Source organism: Clytia hemisphaerica, unplaced genomic scaffold, assembly GCF_902728285.1.
Source record: "Clytia hemisphaerica strain Z4C2 unplaced genomic scaffold, Clytia hemisphaerica genome assembly, whole genome shotgun sequence".
Classification (NCBI taxonomy): Eukaryota; Metazoa; Cnidaria; class Hydrozoa; order Leptothecata; family Clytiidae; genus Clytia; species Clytia hemisphaerica.
In genome coordinates this window covers 734,006-751,997 of record NW_027104374.1, presented here as the reverse complement: position 1 = coordinate 751,997, position 17,992 = coordinate 734,006, and the positions used below count along the sequence as shown (strand labels likewise).

Sequence of the window (17,992 nt, the reverse complement as noted above, 5' to 3'; positions counted from 1 at the left end):
TTCGGCTTTGGGCTTATTTCTTAGATAGTGATTTGTCTTAGACTATAGCATAGTTTACTCTGTCCCTGGCTGAAGCAAGATAATGTGCCATCTTTATAAGTTTGGTGTCCTCAATTCTCGCCGTGTCAGTTGTTTTTGTTGTTATAATTAAACAGACTGCCGGTACGGGTGGTGAAGTTGCCCGGGGGGCAGTGGGTTTACCAACTGACGGTATGTGCGGCGAAAAAATTGGCTTTTAGAAACGCACCCTTACAGTGCAGAAAAAAATCGGTGAAATTTAATATACACTTAATCTACGATAAGTCGACAATGTTTATCTTCATACCTTAGGTCGACACAATTACTTTGGAAAAATAACGGCACATAGCAACAGGATTTGATATAGTTAAGGCTTTTGAACTATCAAAATTTTCTGTCAAGCCTAGCTTTTTGAGGAATTAGCAATTGAAGAAAAAATGTCGACTTAACGATTTGTATTCAACAAGTGTCGACCTTGCGTAAAAAATAGATATTAGATCGGGTTAAAGTCGACATTTTAAAAATGATCGCCCTTTAGTCAAAATTAAACAAAAGTGCTCAAATTACTGAAATCGAACTATGTTTCCGCGTATCGTGGAAAAAAAAGCTAACCTAGCTAAAAAGATTAAAGTATTTGGAATTACAACATTAGGTCGACACAGAAAATTTTCAAACTAATTGCATTAGGTCGACAAATATGGTTTTTCAAAGTGAACATTAGGTCAACATATTTTGCATCTAAGAAATTCTGAGTAAAATGTAGCTTTAGGTGAGAGCTTTTACAAAATGAACATTAGGTAGACAATGCTGTCTTTCCATAACCAACTTTATGTTGACACATAAATTTGTGAATCAACAATCTGGTCAATCTAAACTTGTAACATTAGAAATTGGAAATTTTGAGTCAATACGCAGGTTTCTAATTAGCTCTCGGCATTTAAAAAAAGGGAAACTTTGAAACGTGACTCATAACCTTTGACAATAACATTTCTAACTAAATGAACATTAGGTCTACAATTTTAGTTATGTATAATGCATACACAACTTTAGGTCGACAAATTTTTCAAGTGCAACTCAAAGCCGACAAAAAGATTATTTGGAACATTAGGTTGAATATTCAATGCAAAAACAACTTTAGGTCGTCACAATGATTTATAAATCAATATTGGGTCTACAATTCAATTGGCATTTACGAATCGGAATGATCGAAATGTTGCATTACACTCGACACAAATATTTCGAAGTAAATGGACATTAGGTCGACATTACGAAGAATTATAACTAACCCTTAGGTCGACAATTAAAATTTCCAAACAAGGTCGTGGAAAGATTCAAGAACAATCCGAGTACAAGAAGGTTTAAATTTTTTCTGTTGACAGTCAAAAAGCGTGATAGAAATATTTTACAAGAAAGTTAGTTGAAATATCAAACACCAGGAATTAGTTTCAAAATTGAATGCACGGGGTCTTGCCGTTGGGGAAATGGAAGAATTCCAACCTATCACAAGGTCATTGTTAAATCCTTAAATTGAGCTAGATTTTGCAACCCCGCTAGCTCTGAAACGTACTGCTATGACCACTTACAAAAATTAAAATGATGTCAATCTACATGGGCAAAAAGTAAAAAGTCGCAGACGGAAAAGCGCAAACAAAAAGGCTTTTCTAATACAAAAATGACCGGTTCTCAATCTATTTTGAATGTTATTGCTTCGATTTAAGTTGTAAAAGTTTTTAGCTTGCGAGGTTTTTGCGATGACCGAGGACATTTTAACAGTAAAACCATAGCAAAACCATAAAAACGGAAATTCCAAAGAAAAACTGACCTTTTTTAGGAACTTTTAAATAACAAAATACAAACATTAAGGTTAACATCAGACATTAAAATCATTCTAGTGGACTGGAATCTGTATGAACCAGTTGTCCATAATCTCAAAAAGTTTAGTGGATACTCTTAGGTTCCAAATAAACGGGGGGGGGGTTGGTTTTTCTAGATTTTAATAAACTGGGGGGACCTAATGGCCAGGGGGTTGGAAATTGTACTTCTAAAACCCAAAAATAAGGTAAAAATAGGCTAAAATCAGGCTATTTAGAGCAAAACAAGGGGCCTTCTCTTTGACAGCTGGAAGTATTCTTAGAAATTAATAAACGGGGGGGGGGGGGGGGGGGGGGGGGGGGGTTGGAAAATTAAAATCGAAAAATTAACAAGCGGGGGGGGCATTTATTTGGAACCCAAGATTAGTTTTCCAACATTTCTTTGATGACCAAGTCTCGAAATTTTAATGTTTTAAAGAAGAAACAAAAACAAATCTGTAACAACTGTCAATATGCAAAATTTCCATTTATAAACTTGCAAGCAATCAACTAGTAAGTCCCATCAAAATTACATTTCCATTTCTTTTGCTCGTTTAGCAACTCGTTTATCGATTTCTGTCTGTTCCTTATTAGCTTTTTTTTTTATTGCGTTTCTTTCGTTGTTAATCCGGATCTTGACTTTTCCATACAACCGTTCATCTTCACCATTTTTCTTCATGAAATCCATCATTTCTTCTTTAGCTAAAGAAAGTTAAATCATTGTTTGCAACTTAAATCGAAGCAATTATATTCAAACCAGAGTAAGCCAACAGTAAAAGTTCTCCATCGTAATTCGATAGTGCTGCATTTTTAATGAAAAACAAATCTAACGTTCATTTTTCGAAAATTTTCCAACCCCTGGACCTTATTGAGATCCCCCCGTTTATTAATTTTTAAGAATATTTTCAGCTGTCAAAAGTTTGGTACTCACGCATTTGAAAAAGTGGCGTTTAACACTAGTCGCGTGAGTTTAACAATAGACGCGCCGCGCGAACGCACGCGACTAAGAAAAAAATGTCCTAGTGAGTACACTCATTAGTCGCGGGCGTTTAGTGTTAAACACCTGCGTTTAATGTTAAACGTTCGTACTTAATGAAAAAAAAGTTAAACGCACATATAAAAAAATTTCGATACGTGCGACTAAGGTTCAAAGGCACCGCAATGTAAACAAGATTAATTTTTTTCAATTCTTTTGTAATTTTAGATTTTTACTTTCGATTTCGTTTCAGTTTTCCCCTCTTTTTCTATCTCTCTTTGCAGAAAAGCTCCCAGCAGAGAAATCCCAGTGAGTACATAGATGATCTGAAAAATTAAACGCCCGCGACTAGTGTTAAACGCCACTTTTTCAAATACGTGAGTACCAAGCTTTATTTTGCTCTACTAAATAGCCTTATTTCAGCTTATTTTAACTTTATTTTTGTATTTTATATTTTGTATCAAGTAAAGAAAAAGAACTTACTTGGCATTTTTCGTTTTTCTGTTCTTCTTACAAACCCTCCAAAGGTTTTAATGAAGTCAAGTTTTAAAGGTTCACTCCATTTAAACGTTCTCATCGCTGTAAAAGTCAAATTACAAATTAAATTCATTTTTGAGATTGACAAAAGAATTCCAGGCCAGGAGAGGGCACGTGGAATCCGAACTCATATATATCTTGCGTTAGAGAAGACGACTTTTCATGCAGTGAAGGAATTGATCGAATTGCAGCGAATTGGTCAGAATTGATTGATTATTTTGCTAGGTAACATTTCAAATCAATCAAATGTCTATCAAACTTACTCTGGATTGGGTCATCTTCGCTATCAGACGAGCTATGGTCGCTTTCAACTGCTGCAGCCTTTCTCTTTCTCCTGGGATGTTTCCTTTCACCTAATAATGAAATTAATGCGATTAATCTTTAATACATCTCAGTACCAATAACATTCTCATTCAGCTGCCAAAGAAACACTTTAGCCTCGGAGGTCATTCGATAATGAACATAGAATGCAGAGGGGTCCAGCCCCAGCTCTTTTCAGGGGGACTAATGAAAATGCCCCCACCCACCTTTATGAAAACCAAAAACATTATGTTTTAAAGTTCCTAAACAAAATAAACAACAAGGTCACCTAATTGACATATCACAACCAAAAGCGCTTAAAAGGTATATAAATTAGAAATTTGATAGAATTGATTTTTTGAAATTATTTGAATTCAGTTCAGCCCCAGTTTGATTACTCAATACTTAGCCCCCCTCCTGAGCTCATGGGGGAGGGTCATTCTATGATGAATAAGGGGAAGATTAAAATTTAAAAAATCGAAAATTGTGGAGTACCCATACCATTATTAGTTGTTGTTTTCTTTTGATCGGTCGATTGAGATGATGTGGTAGCATTCATTTGCGAGTCTAATCCCTCAGAATTTGATGGCCTTTGATTCTTATCGATGAGAGATAAATACTCTCCTGTTTTGGCTAACTGCTGTTCAGCCTGAGGGATTTGATACACGAATCTGTTCATTTCCTCAGAGTGACCAAAGTGATCATATGATAGGTTTCGGTCAGTTTCGGTAAGATTAAACGCGCCCATTATGGAAGAAACTCTATGGCGATTTAATGTGCCATTGATTTTTGACTCTATACCGGCCTTTTTGCAGCATGTTGTCAGTGATTGCCAGCCCTCGCAGTGCAGCAAACTGTTACCAGTTGATGGAAAGGCGTACTTGTTGTTGCTTGATACCCCAGCATCGCTCCTGACTTTATCATCGCACAAAAATATCATTGCATCAACCGTGTCAGGTGGGATAAACACACATACCTTAAGTGAAAAAAAATACGAGAATTAATTAATGCCGAATAGATTACCATTGATTTCTGTAAAGAAAAAAGCTAAAAAAACTTGACTTTCTTATGTTGATGAACCATAAATCTGCCCCAAAATTACTCTTTCAGTTAATGATAACTAACACCCCTGTCTCACAGCCCCGTTGGAACTTTTTCCTCATTGGGGATAAAAGTTCCAATTGAAATCCCATTTGGGATAGAAATTCTATTTTGCTAAAGGTTAAAAAATTCAGTGGGGGTGATTTGTGTAACTTTGAAACATTGAATTTTGAATAAGGATGAAATAAAAGTTAATTTTCAAGTGGAGCTGAAATTCTAGGGTATTATCCTACCAGGGATGATTTTTTTTTTAAATGTTCCAATAGGGCTGGGATTCCAGTTTTACACCCATTTCATGTTTACCTAATTGAGAAAACTACTTCCTTTGTTAGACTTAAATTTTAAACTTTTAGGCAGAAATCTAATTTAAACTCAAAATATTCATTTAAAAGTCCAAAACTCTCAAATTGATAATTTCTCAAGTTATTAAGAAGTAGGAATACGTTAAGAATATTTTCACCCTCAATTTCGACAATTTCTTAAGAATACTTAACCCTCATCCAAAGTTCACTATTCTTATTTTAAAATAGCGTGTAGGGGTGTATTTTAAGAAAATTTCATGACTGAATTTCGTTAAGGTACCTGCTTCTCGCCTTTCCCTTCTTGGTACGTGATCCGGTTTTTTGTGTTAACTTCTCTTTTATATTGCTCGCGTTTTTCCGGTCGAAGCCATATTCCATCGATGGCTTCTTGCCATTGGTAAGTAAACAAACGAGCTGGCTCACCACCACGACGACCATTAAAAATGGTCAACCTAGCGCAGGCAGCGTCTCTAACGTTCACGTATACTTCACTTGGTTGTTTGAAAATAAATTGATCTTTCCGTATTATTCCAAGAAGATATGACTTCAAATCTTGTACAATTTCTTCATCCGGTAAATTTCCTGGCTTCCGGGTTGATTTGTTCCTTTTTTGCTTAATCTTATAAAGCGCTCCATTGAAAAGCTCATCTTCCACGAGGTGAAACACTTTCATGAACTCACAAACCATTTCCGAAAGTTCTTTCTTTGCTTCGACCAAAAAGTGAGCTTCAAGAGTCTTTGCAGCTAACTTGATGACGTTTTGGATTTGAACTTTTAATCCAGCTTTTACCTCGTCTTCATTTTCTGAAAGAGCGTCTATAGCAAATCTTAAATGTTTAAGGTTTTCTCTGTCGAACAACGAAGATAAAGTTTTTTCACTTCCAAAAGATTCGTTGAATTTGAGGAGAAGACGGCTCAAGAGCCGCATTGAAGAACGGACCCGTCGGTTCACTTCCTGTATCTTCTCTTCCTTGCATTTATTCCCGTTGAAAATACGGGCACCAACAACAAGAATAAAGGGGTCTGTTTTGGCGAGTGAAGAGATTTCATCTATTTTCATCTTGTTGATTACCTCTTTGAATTCAGGCGGGTATTCCGTGATAACCATATCTTTCACAGGGACCATAGGAATCATTATTCGACCCCCTGTTTTTCCGCATTCGATTTGATGGCGGGATTTGAACCCTTTTGAATAGGTTCCCTTACATTCGGAGCAGATAACTATGTTGTTAACATTCGTGGCAGAGATTTTTGGTATTCTCTCTCTCATGTAATTTGGGTTTTCCTGGGTCATTTCTTGTTGATTGTACTTAAAAATCCCTTCTTTCTTAAGGTTATCAAAGCATTTGTTATGCAGCTCTTTTGGTTTGGATAAGATCTCTATGATTGCCGGCTCATCCTTGTGCATTAATTTCAGATGACGACTTAAAACACTTTGAAGCTTTTTGCAACCAAAGGGACAGGGGCGCTTGGGTCTTTTCTTTTTCTTCTTAGGTTGGTTTTCAGTTGCGTTTTTTGGTTGGTTCTCAGGTGTGTTTTCTGAGTGATTTTCAGGTGTGTTTTCTGAGTGGTTTTCAGGTGTGTTTTCTGAGTGGTGTTGAGAAGGCTCTTCTTGTGACGTGTCAATGATTTCACCGACACTCATCCCCAGACCAATGGCCGAATCATTTTTTATTTCCATTTCGTTCACAGGAGAAGAAGCTCTATATGGATTTTGATCAAAATCTTGCTCTTCGAATTTTCCACAAAGTTCCTAAACAAGAAAAAAGACATCGAATAGAAAAGTAATTTTATTCACATGGTATATTAGCTGTTTTAAAATCCGGTAACACAGCCTCGGCAGACGGTTTTTTCTAATATGTGTCTTGTTCCTAAAACTATTTCAAAATGACAAAAGGCCGATTAAATTGAAAAAAAGTAACTTCAAAAACTAAAAGGTTCCCGTTTAAATCCTGAATATTGTCCAGGGTGTGGCACACGTGCTTGTTCAGAGCAGTTCAGAGTCAAATTTGCCCTCCCCGGGAGCCGATAGCATGATGTCAGGAATTTAAAGCTCTGAAGGGGCCGACCCCTTTCCGCACTATGCCTGCGAAAATAGACCTTATTGCATTTTTTGATTTTTCTAAAAAAGCGATGCATTGTGGGATTGTTATGGGATTATTACAATAAAATTCCCTCGAGGTTTCTATTGTAATACCATAACAATCCCACAATGCATCGCTTTTTTAGAATAATCAAAAAATGCGATAAGGGGTATAAGTACGATTAAGATTAGAGTATTAGTACTGATTTAGATAAGATCTGGTAAATTCCGGTCAAATCAATAAAGTAAAACCAAAATAAAACTTCTACTTACATTCATCTTTGCAATAGCCTTTTCCAAGGCAGCGTCAGGATCAGCAATCTCTTCTGGTTCGTCGTCGAAGTCTGCGGAAAGATATGTTGTATGTTTTTACTGAAGCTACCTTGAACGATTTTGTTACAGGGCGGATTTAATTTAACAGAAAGAGAGAAAGAGAGAGAGATTCTTTTATATTAAAGTCTTAAATGCGTACGAATTAAAGCTAGTAGTAGCAAAAGGATTTGCGAGAAAATCACACTTTTGTTAGAGGGGGGGGGACTCTAACTCTAACTCTAACTCGACTTGTTTTCACAAAAAGGTTTATTGAATTAGCCAGAGTCGACTTTCTCTAATTCGATCTTCAAGAGATCAAATATTTTCTTCGAATTATAGAGAAGAATTACGGAAAGTTATTATATGTCAATTTACAAAATATCACCCTCACGGTATTCTTAAGAAGTTCCCCTTAAATTTTCAATCTGATATTCTTATTAGCATTATATTCTATCAATCTTATAAAAAAGCCTTTAGAATTTAATAATCGAGTGGCGTCATAATTTGCACATAAAGACATCATAATTTAGCTAAGCCGAAAATTGTTAACTCGAAGTTTTCCAAGTTTTTTAACTCAAGTTCTGCGCCTCGTTAAAAAAAACTGGTATCGATAAAAAAAGTTGGTATTGGAAAAAAGTTAGTATCAACAAAAAGTTCGTATCAAAAACCCTTTTGAGTGCCAGAAAGTGAAAAGAAACTGATGATTTTTGAGGAATTGATTATCGAAGAAAAAAGTGGTACAAGAGCTGAAGAAGGTCAGCTTTGAATGTTATTTGCGCCCCCCGCTTCGCGTCTGGCGCAAAATGACACTGTCGGGCCAAAAATTAAAACAAGTTATCTTCATTGAATTTAGAAATTTTAACCTGTCACCAACAAATTTTTAACCCTTATAGACTACCTTAAGGGAAGAAATTTTGCCGAAAAACCGCGAAATTTTGTTCCGCGAAAATTTCTTCCCTTAAGGAGTTAGTTAAGTTGGAAAATCATCAAGAAATGTACAATATATAAGTCATCAGAATTTTGTGTTATTTTCGATGGTTTAATCAGATTTTTAAATCTGTTAAAACTCTCTCTTGTTTTCATGGTAACTATGGGAACCATTGGATTAGTTGCCAAGGCTCATAAACGACCTTTTTTCTTTTATTTTGAATCTCCCGGTCAAATTCAATAAAAATAACTTGTGCAAAATTTCAGAGCTTGAGGATAATTTGCAGTTTTTTGATGCTAAACCTCCTACATTGTAAAAGACAATTGGAAAATGACGCGTTTGGCACTTTTAAGGGAGAATCGATCATAATTTCAGGCTTGAAGGAGACTGAGAACTTCGGTAATAGAAAGAGAAAATGTAGAAATGTACCTAGTAAGAAGTCAGGATCATTCAAATCTCCCAAAGGACTTTCTTCGGAATCCATCCCCTGATAATCTTTCCTTCTGATAGTACGTACAGAACGTCTCAAATTAGCGAAACATTTAGCTGAAATATTGAATATTGAAAGTAAATTTCAAGATTTCAAATATATGTTACCAAAAGGTTCTGTTTTAATCTCACGACATTTTCACGAAGAGAAAGAAAAGTTGATAGGAGTATTAGTAAATTCACGACACATTTCTATGAGAAATCCCAATTTTGGGTTCAGGTTACAAAGGCTTTTCAAAAGAATGTCAAGATGTTTCATCATTCTCAGGTACTTTTGGTTGCATTTCAGTTTCAAGGCTGGGGTTCTTGAGCTATCTAGAGTCGAGTTAGTACTGTTTATCGCTTTACCATTATCAGCAAGAGCATCATCGTCTCTACTGTTCTCCTCATCATCAGTATCTTCGATTGTAACATCTGATACTTGCGTTGTTGTTGGAATTGTTGTCTAAATTCAAATCAATTTAAATAACTATGTAAAAATTATTTTTACCCCTTGATACAAACTTGTTGAACAAACGAACTGAGATAGCCGACGAAGCTGACCGAAATGCTTGAAATTGATACCCTTCCTTTTTACGATGAAAAACTATTTTCCGGCAAATTAACATTATACTGAGTGTACTGCACATTCAAGCTTTTACACTCTTTTTTGAGTCACGGTACTACACAGGAATTTTGTAAATTGAATATCTTTAAGCGTCGTCTATGAGGACGGCATAGAACTTTAAGTACCAAATCCATGGAATAATGACTGAACTTTTGGACAGTCACGTCATGTCTACCCTGACCCACTCTTTGAACACTGCAGGAACAAAAAATAACACGAAAGTTAACATGACGTTTTACTGAAATTCAATTATAGCAATAATATTAACAAAATGCGAGTTTAGACGTCTAATTAGAAAATTTGTGACATACCTCTTTTGGAGTGTCTTTCAGAGGCTGAAATATTATACTCTCTGCATCAGATGTGTCCTACGATGATAAATTTTTTACTGCTTAGAATTTAGGACTAACATTAAGGACTACCTTAAGGGAAAAAATTTTCGTGTCATTAAATTTTGCTGTTCAGTGTTGGAATTCTAACCTACGAAAAGTCAAAAATTCAAAGTTATCAAAGCTCATCAATGACAGTCAAATAGTTTGAGTAATTCACCTTTTCCGATATGTCAAAATGAACGTCCTCTTCGTCTTTCTCCGTCTCGTTCGTGTTCTTCTCGGCCATGTATGTGTCTTTTTTCATCTCGTTTGCACCTTTCTCCATCTCGCCAGCGTCTTTACACATCTCTTTCACATTATTATTCATCTGGTTCGCGCCATTTTCCACATCGTTCTTCTTCACCTCGACCTCGTTCGTGTTCTTCTCGACCTCGTTCGTGTCTTTATCAACCACGTTCGTGTCTTTATCAACTACGTTTGCGTTCTTCTCGACCTCGTTCGTGTCTTTATCAACCACGTTCGTGTCTTTATCAACCACGTTTGCGTTCTTCTCGACCTCGTTCGTGTCTTTATCAACCACGTTCGTGTCTTTATCAACCACGTTCGTGTCTTTATCAACCACGTTCGTGTCTTTATCAACCACGTTCGTGTCTTTATCAACCACGTTTGCGTTCTTCTCGACCTCGTTCGTGTTCTTCTCGACCTCGTTCGTGTTCTTCTCGACCTCGTTCGTGTCTTTATCAACCACGTTCGTGTCTTTATCAACCACGTTTGCGTTTTTCTCGACCTCGTTCGTGTCTTTATCTATCTTGTTCGTGTTCTTCTCCACCTCAAGCACGTTTTTATCAACCTCATTGCTATCCTTATTTACCTCGTTCGCATCTTTCACGAACTGCTTCGCTTCTTTCATTTGGTATTGCAACTGGGAAAAAGAAATTTCACAATTTATCTCAAAGAAAATAGGATCGAGATCATCAATAGGCTTTTCCAGAAAAATTCTGTGCGTAGTGGGTGGTGGATACATTGTACATTGGGTAAATTTGCAATATGCCCGGTTAATTATTTACGTCCAGGTATATTAAACCCTGGAGGTAAAATTTATTTTCTCCAGGGATAAATTATTGAAAAATAACGCCCACCCCCCGCGATGTGCAATGTATCAATTTTCCTTTTGAAAATAAATCAATTTTTCAAAGTCAAAAATTAAAATTCTTGTTTATTTTATGCAGTAGAGTACTTACCAGATCGGATTTCATCAAGGGTTTTTGATACTTTTCCTGAAAACAACAATTGCGGCAATTAAAACAAGAGGTCGTTACTAATAGGATTTATGAGGGTCACTGGATATATTTGACTGCTGCTAGAGAAACTTTACCCTCAAATGCCACTACAGAACCTGAAAACTTTAATGTGGATAGACAATGATTTAAATTGCGGTCCTAATGCTATCAATCGAACAACAGCAACAACAATAAAAAATCAAAACTAAAATAATGAGGTGAGTACTGTAATGTCTCTAATAGAGGGCGGTCTGGAAGAAGCGGAGATGGAAAAAATCTCGAAACCTAATAAAGAAGGGGGTTTGTAATAGCCAGGGTGGTTGGAAAAGCAACTTAAATAAAAAACTTTGTGGCCTAAGCTCGGATAAAAGTAAATTTATTTTCGGAAGAGGTCGAAATAAAAAAAAAATCGAAAAGTTAATACAAAGGCAGGGGAGATTATTTAAGACCGGAGGAGTGTATTCAGTATTGAAAGAGAATACCGTAAATTATCACCTTTAAACGCCAGCTACATGCTTCATCCCTATCGCCATAATCGTATCTAAATAAAGGGAAAAAACTTTCTATGCTTTTGAATGTCGCACTCAAAATCCCAGTGTTGTGAAATCTACTATCTACTAAAAATTTAAAATAACCGTATTGATTGAAAGCTAAACCTTATTTCGCAGCCTTTGGGAATGGTTTTCTTTGCATATATACAGAGGTAAACTGTCTTGTAGTCGGTGCCTTCATATGTCATTGTCTCCTTTTTTGTGTACGAGTTTGCCCATTTCTTTTTGGAATCATTGATATATCTGAAAAAGGGATGGCAGGAAATTTTAAGGCAAAATAATAGCCTCACAATGTATATTCAAAAAAGGATGTTGGATTAAAATTATTACAAAGGGAAACCTTTATAGCGAGACATTTAAATGTCACAAATAAGCTTGGTGCATTCTTCACACAAAAGCGTACCTTCCTGCTTGCTGTGAATGGGTTGCATCTAGGCTGTGAAAAAAAACAAAATATTATATTGGAAAAAGCCAGTTAATACTTGGTGATTAAGCTCTCTTAAGGCCATGATAGACAGAAACATAATTAATTCCCTTAACATTTTGGAATTTTGGTCAAACAGGGTCAAATGTCTATAAAATGTACGTTTGGTATTGATTGGTATTGATTCAGACCGACTTAGAAATCAATATTTAGATACATTAAGGTTTGATGGGTGCAGAGAAAGCGTTTAAGTCACCTGCTGCAAAGATTTTCATAAAATAATCTGGGTGTAATCTCTTGGGAAAGTTAATTCTCGCAAAAGCCAAAGTAAATTTACCGACTCGCGAAAGTTTCTTTTCACGAATCTTTTCATGTTTGTCAATTGATGCTCAATAGAAATGTTATATCATTCACCCCCGAGTACAGATTTTTTTGCTCTAAAATACAAACAAAATGCTTTTTCAAAAACTTCACACAAAAACATACCAAAAGTTTCCATTCGGACCCTTAACATTGTAATAGATGTAGCATCCTAATCCGGCATCTTCATATTCTTTTTCCCTTTCCAACGCTTCATCGTACGAGGTTCTTTCACCTAAAGGGTGTTTTAAAACTGATTAAAAAAAACTTTCTGAACAACTTTAACGAACCTAATTAGGCCGTTTTTAAAAACTGAAGAACAGATAAGTTTCCCAGGTTTTACCTGACCAAAATGTCAAACATTCCTACTGTCTCAACCTGAGTAACATGCAAGTTGTTTGTAAGTCTAAATTTGAGAACGAAGAATTTCTCAGTTAAGTCCGACAATTGATTTCACTTGCCTCTAGGATTAACCCAAGGAGTAGTGCGAAAGTTTCCAGTTCATCCCAATATTATGACCTCGCTTTGACGCAAAACCCTGGGCCACAAAAATAGGATGAGGGATTCACAAAATTTTAGTTGAATAGAACCATTTGGAAGTCTATAACCTGTTCCAAAGTTTTGAGGGGACACACAGAAATTCTTAGGTTCTAGCTTAACGGAAGCTGAGAATAAAATAATATGTCAATTTGATCGTGTTATTTATTCTTGCTTCATACAGTACAAGAGGAACTTTTTTGTTTGAGGTCAGATATATTTGGACTTTAGATCATGCCATTGCATGGGATCCCCCCAGGAAGATGTGGGGGAATCATGAACATATAAACGACTGGACATCCATCTTTTTTTTTTTGTAAAAATCACTGCTAGCTTTGTTGCCGCCTCGTTAAAACCATAAATTGAAACAATACATTTTGATGATATACCTCGTGGGAATACCTCTCTAACAACGTCAAAATCTTGACAAAGTCTCTGTTGTTCTACTAAATTCTCAAGTCTTGTATCTATATCATAACAAAGATATCAGAGGCACAGAGGCAAAATCATCGTCAGCTTGTCAAAACTCCGACTAATATTTCTAAATTTTGACTTAAAAGTGTCGAGTAATTTTAGAGTGTCACATTAAAATTTTGATATTCTTTGGACACAGGCTCTCAACTTGGCAAGCTATTTTTTTTCGCAAAAAAAATTGGAGTGGCAAAAGTGGTCACAAAATTATTCTTCCAATTGGGGGAACCCCAGAAAAAGGGTAGGTAGGGGAAAAGACCAAATGGGGGTTTTAGGGTCCAGATAGGGGGACCTGATAACCTGGAGGACACCATATATTGAATTACTGATTGAATGACGTTCGAATGAAGGAGAAACGTCCTTCAATAGACTGCAAGTTTAGATTTAATTTAGTGACATTGGATATAAAATAATAGGATACGAGCGCACCGTTCAATAAAGCTGACAACTGTCCTTAAAAAGGCTTTAAAGCCAAAACGAAATCGATTAAATTACCTGCATACTCTAGGAGAAAATCGCCAACTTGGAACTCTTTTGTTGCAAAAACACCTTTTCCTATAAATTTGAAAAAATATATATCTTTTTAACATTTTCAAAAATAAAAGTGATAACGAGTGATATCTCATATCATAGCAAATCAAAATCAAAGAATTTTCCGCTCGCACAAAGCAAAAACTAATTTCCTTGGTGTGTTTGTGTATAATGAAAAAAAAAGATAAGTACCCGGGTACTTTAGGTGAGTACATCAAAAATATTTTCATTGCCCAACTACCCTCTTTTGGGCATGGCATGGACCAGGGGTTTAGGTACCCCCTAAGAAAATAGGTACCCCCTGAATTTTAGGTACCCCCAAACAACAGACGTTAGTAGGTACCCCCTGTGATCGGTACCCCCTGTGACTTGAGTATATGTCAAGAAATGAAAAAAATTGTATATTTTTACAATTAAAAAGAATAATGATAGTTAGATAAAAGCAAGATAAAATATAGTTCCCAAGCCCCCAGACCTTACTGCATAAAAGTTAGATACCCCCAGAGATCATAGGTACCCCCTGAAATTGAAGAAAAATCCAGCCCCCAGCCTTTTTCAGGAAGATTTTGGTTGTAGCCCCCCCCCTGCGGGCTGGGGGGGGGGTTCATGCCAATGGCTATGCTTTACCCTGAAGTTTGACCCCCTCACCCTACTAAAAATTGTTATTAAGTTGTTCTCACCTGTCAAATATTGAAATTTTTCTGTGAAGTCAGTTCATGTATGTCAAAACAGTATGTCAAGTCATCAAGTCTCCTCATATAGTCAAGTCAAGTCATTCAACAATTTAGTCATACTTTTTAGATAATCATTGAAGCAACCATGAGTAGCTAAGTTAAAAAAAATACTGTCAATTTATAATGTCAAAATGTTCGGTCTAATTTGGTTTGGTAAGACTATTTAATCTTGGCGATAACTAATTCAGGAATTCGCCAAAATTAGTTCTCGCCAAAATAAGTTCCCTTCAAGGTACTGTATTGCTCCCTTCTTATAAATCCAAATAAACTTTTCAGCATAATGCTGCTTAAGATGGTCGATTTGATATTGCAAGAAAACTTTATGTCGACTTATTGTAGGTTGCCTGAAAGTCCAAATTTATAATTCTGAAAACATCGACCTAATATGGATCTTAATAATATAAAGATAATAATACAGTCGACTTTATGTTGCATTTATAAAACGTTTCCTTACTTTTCTAAGAAATCTCCATGTCAACTTAATGTTTGTTGTCTAAAAGTCAGATTAATATTTTGAAAATGTCGACTTAATATGGATCTTATTAATATTTAGTCGAACGTGCGCAACGCACTGGGCTCAACTTCAGTGGGTGCAAATTACTCGTAGGCCAAATTGTAGACCCCAAGATATTCACCCAATAAACACAAGTGTGCTAAATCCGATCATTTCAAAGTCTCTAGGATGCCCAAAGTTTTAGCCTCATTTTGGCAAAAAACTCGTCCCCAGGCCCCAAAAAGAAAATTTTTGAAAAATGAAAAAAAAACGCCTCCAGATATTCACCCAAGGAAAAAACGTGCCAAATTTCAGCCAAATCCGACAATTTTTTCAAGTCTCTAGGCTGCCTCAAAGTTTTGGGACATACATGTATTAATATAATGTTGCTTTTCTAAAATGTTTCCTTAATAACCTTACTTTTGTAAGAAACCTCCATGTAGACTTAACCCTTCGTGCATCTTCGGGGGTAGGGGGACCTATAGGCCTATAGGCCTATAGGCCCCCCCTGGCCGAAAATTCTTAATAATTTTTGATAGACTTTATTTTTCATGAGATTTAGGCAGTGTGACTAAATCACGGATTGACACCTTCTGACAAATTTTCGTCATTATTGATGACGTCATTGCCACCTGATGACGTCAATAATTTTTGGCACCTCCAAAAATAGGACCCCCTCTAACTTTTTTTCACTTCCATATTTTTTGCTCAAATTTTGTGTGGGAACTCCATTTCACATATTTGTATGGGGCACAGGGTCAATTTTGCCCACCTATTATAGGCGTGTATTTTACAGACCGGCCCAAATTTGCCTTTTTTGCCTAAATTAGTCTCAAGATTGGAAAATGCCATTGATATGAAATTTTGACCAGTGGTAGGTGTTAATAATAGAAGCTTGCTCTCAAATTTTCAGCGAGATCGGACCAGTAGTTAAGCCTAAGGTGAGCATTTTAGGTAAAATACTGACCGGTCTCATGGTGTCAGCCCCCCCAGAAATCTGAAGGGCACCTAGGCCAGGTTAGTAGAGGGGGGCTAATGCCTTGCAATTCTTTGGGGTTACCTATTCATTAAGGGTACCTAGCTGTCTTGATGGAGGCTCTGGGGGCTGGTTATATTTTCCAAATCGAATATTTCAAAATATTTCAAATTATTGAATTTTTTTACCCCAGCACCTAGTTTCCCATCCAATTTCTCATTCGTTTCCCATCACGCCATCTTTTGCTATATTTTTCTAATGTGGTTGTTTTGATTTACAGCCGCCATCTTTATAGCATAACAACAAAGCTTATTAGCAGGCGTTCATGCGTGAGCGCTTTCCACGCTATCATTAAGATTTTAGGAATGACAAAAGAACAAAAAGTGTCAATTGGCTGAATGGGGGTACCTAGCTCAAAGCAATTTCTCAAGGGGACCTAAATTGCTGGGGGCACCATGCTCAATGGGGGCACCTGAAAAGTGGGCTGAAACCATGGGTCTGTAAAATACCAACCACGCAGGCGGCCGACTTGAAATTGTCTCAGATGGTCAAGACCTATCACTGGTGAAAATTTCAAGTCAATAGCTACAGTAGTTCCTGAGTTCCGGAAAAGGGGGTGTGTATTTTACAGATCAGTTTGTAAAGTACCAAATACCACCCTGAAGCTATTTTTTTCGGTATACTGTGATTTAATTTGGCAAATGGACGCAATTTTATCAAAAAGTACGAAGCCAATCGGCTAATTCATTCTAGCAGCTAATTTAACATTCTGGTCTGTAAAATACCAACCAGACAGGTGGCCGACTTGAAATTTGGCAAGCCATCTTCTTTTATCAAGATCTATTATTGGTCAAAATTTCAAGTTCATAGCACCTCCCAAGATCCCAAGAGGGGGGCCTTTACAGCCCCTCAAGATGCTCTGTATATTAAAAAATGGGAAGATGCAAGAACTGTTAATGTTTGTTGTCTGAAAGTCCTAATATGGATCTTTAAGTTGACTTAATGATGCTTTTCTAAAACGTTTCGTTAACCTTACTTTTGTAAGAAATCTCCATGTAGACTTAATGTTTGTTGTCTGAAAGTCGAATTTATTATTCTGAATATGTCAACCTAATATGGATCTTAATATAATGATGCTTTTCTAAAACGTTTCCTTAATAAACTTACTTTTGTAAGAAATCTCCATGTCGACTTAATGTTTGATGTCTGAAAGTCAAATTTATTCTAAAAATGTCGACCTAATATGGATCTTAATATAATGTTGCTTTTCTAAAACGTTTCCTTAATAACCTTACTTTTGTAAGAAATCTCCATGTCGACTTAATGTTTGATGTCTGAAAGTCAAATTTATTCTAAAAATGTCGACCTAATATGGATCTTAATATAATGTTGCTTTTCTAAAACGTTTCCTTAATAACCTTACTTTTGAAAGAAATCTCCATGTCGACTTAATGTTTGATGTCTGAAAGTCAAATTTATTCTAAAAATGTCGACCTAATATGGGTCTTATAGTTGACTTAAGTTTGCTTTTCTAAAATGTTTCCTTAATAACCTTACTTTTGTAAGAAATCTCCATGTCGACTTAATGTTTGATGTCTGAAAGTCAAATTTATTCTGAAAATGTCGACCTAATATAGATCTTATAGTTGACTTAAGTTTGCTATTCTAAAACGTTTACTTTGAAACAAAAAGAGCTTGATTTGAATCTTAGACAGAAAACTTTCGTAAGAGATCACCATGTAGACGTAATGATTGTTGTCTGAAAGCCAAATTTATTTTGAAAGTGTCGACCTATAAAAT

At 36.1% G+C, this 17,992-nt stretch overlaps 1 protein-coding gene across 3 annotated transcripts in view; it reads right to left on the bottom strand.

The window, feature by feature from the left end:
• Positions 1-2,230: 2,230 nt before the first annotated feature.
• The window catches only part of LOC136818797 (putative autophagy-related protein 11), a 29,156-nt gene continuing 13,394 nt past the window's right edge, over positions 2,231-17,992 (bottom strand). For 2 of the 3 annotated variants that reach the window (XM_067075033.1, XM_067075032.1), the window contains 16 exons: positions 13,954-14,013; positions 12,577-12,685; positions 12,070-12,102; positions 11,772-11,909; positions 11,611-11,656; positions 11,077-11,112; positions 10,053-10,757; positions 9,815-9,871; positions 9,245-9,341; positions 8,837-8,953; positions 7,441-7,511; positions 5,365-6,837; positions 4,183-4,657; positions 3,645-3,734; positions 3,328-3,423; positions 2,231-2,570 (listed from right to left, as the gene is read on the bottom strand). In XM_067075033.1, the coding sequence (XP_066931134.1) occupies positions 2,398-2,570; positions 3,328-3,423; positions 3,645-3,734; positions 4,183-4,657; positions 5,365-6,837; positions 7,441-7,511; positions 8,837-8,953; positions 9,245-9,341; positions 9,815-9,871; positions 10,053-10,757; positions 11,077-11,112; positions 11,611-11,656; positions 11,772-11,909; positions 12,070-12,102; positions 12,577-12,685; positions 13,954-14,013 (3,776 nt within the window). In that variant the 3' untranslated portion in view covers positions 2,231-2,397. Of the gene's footprint in view, positions 2,571-3,327; positions 3,424-3,644; positions 3,735-4,182; positions 4,658-5,364; positions 6,838-7,440; positions 7,512-8,836; positions 8,954-9,244; positions 9,342-9,814; positions 9,872-10,052; positions 10,758-11,076; positions 11,113-11,597; positions 11,659-11,771; positions 11,910-12,069; positions 12,103-12,576; positions 12,686-13,953; positions 14,014-17,992 lie in introns of those variants that run through there. The other variant, XM_067075034.1, reaches the window with a different exon arrangement.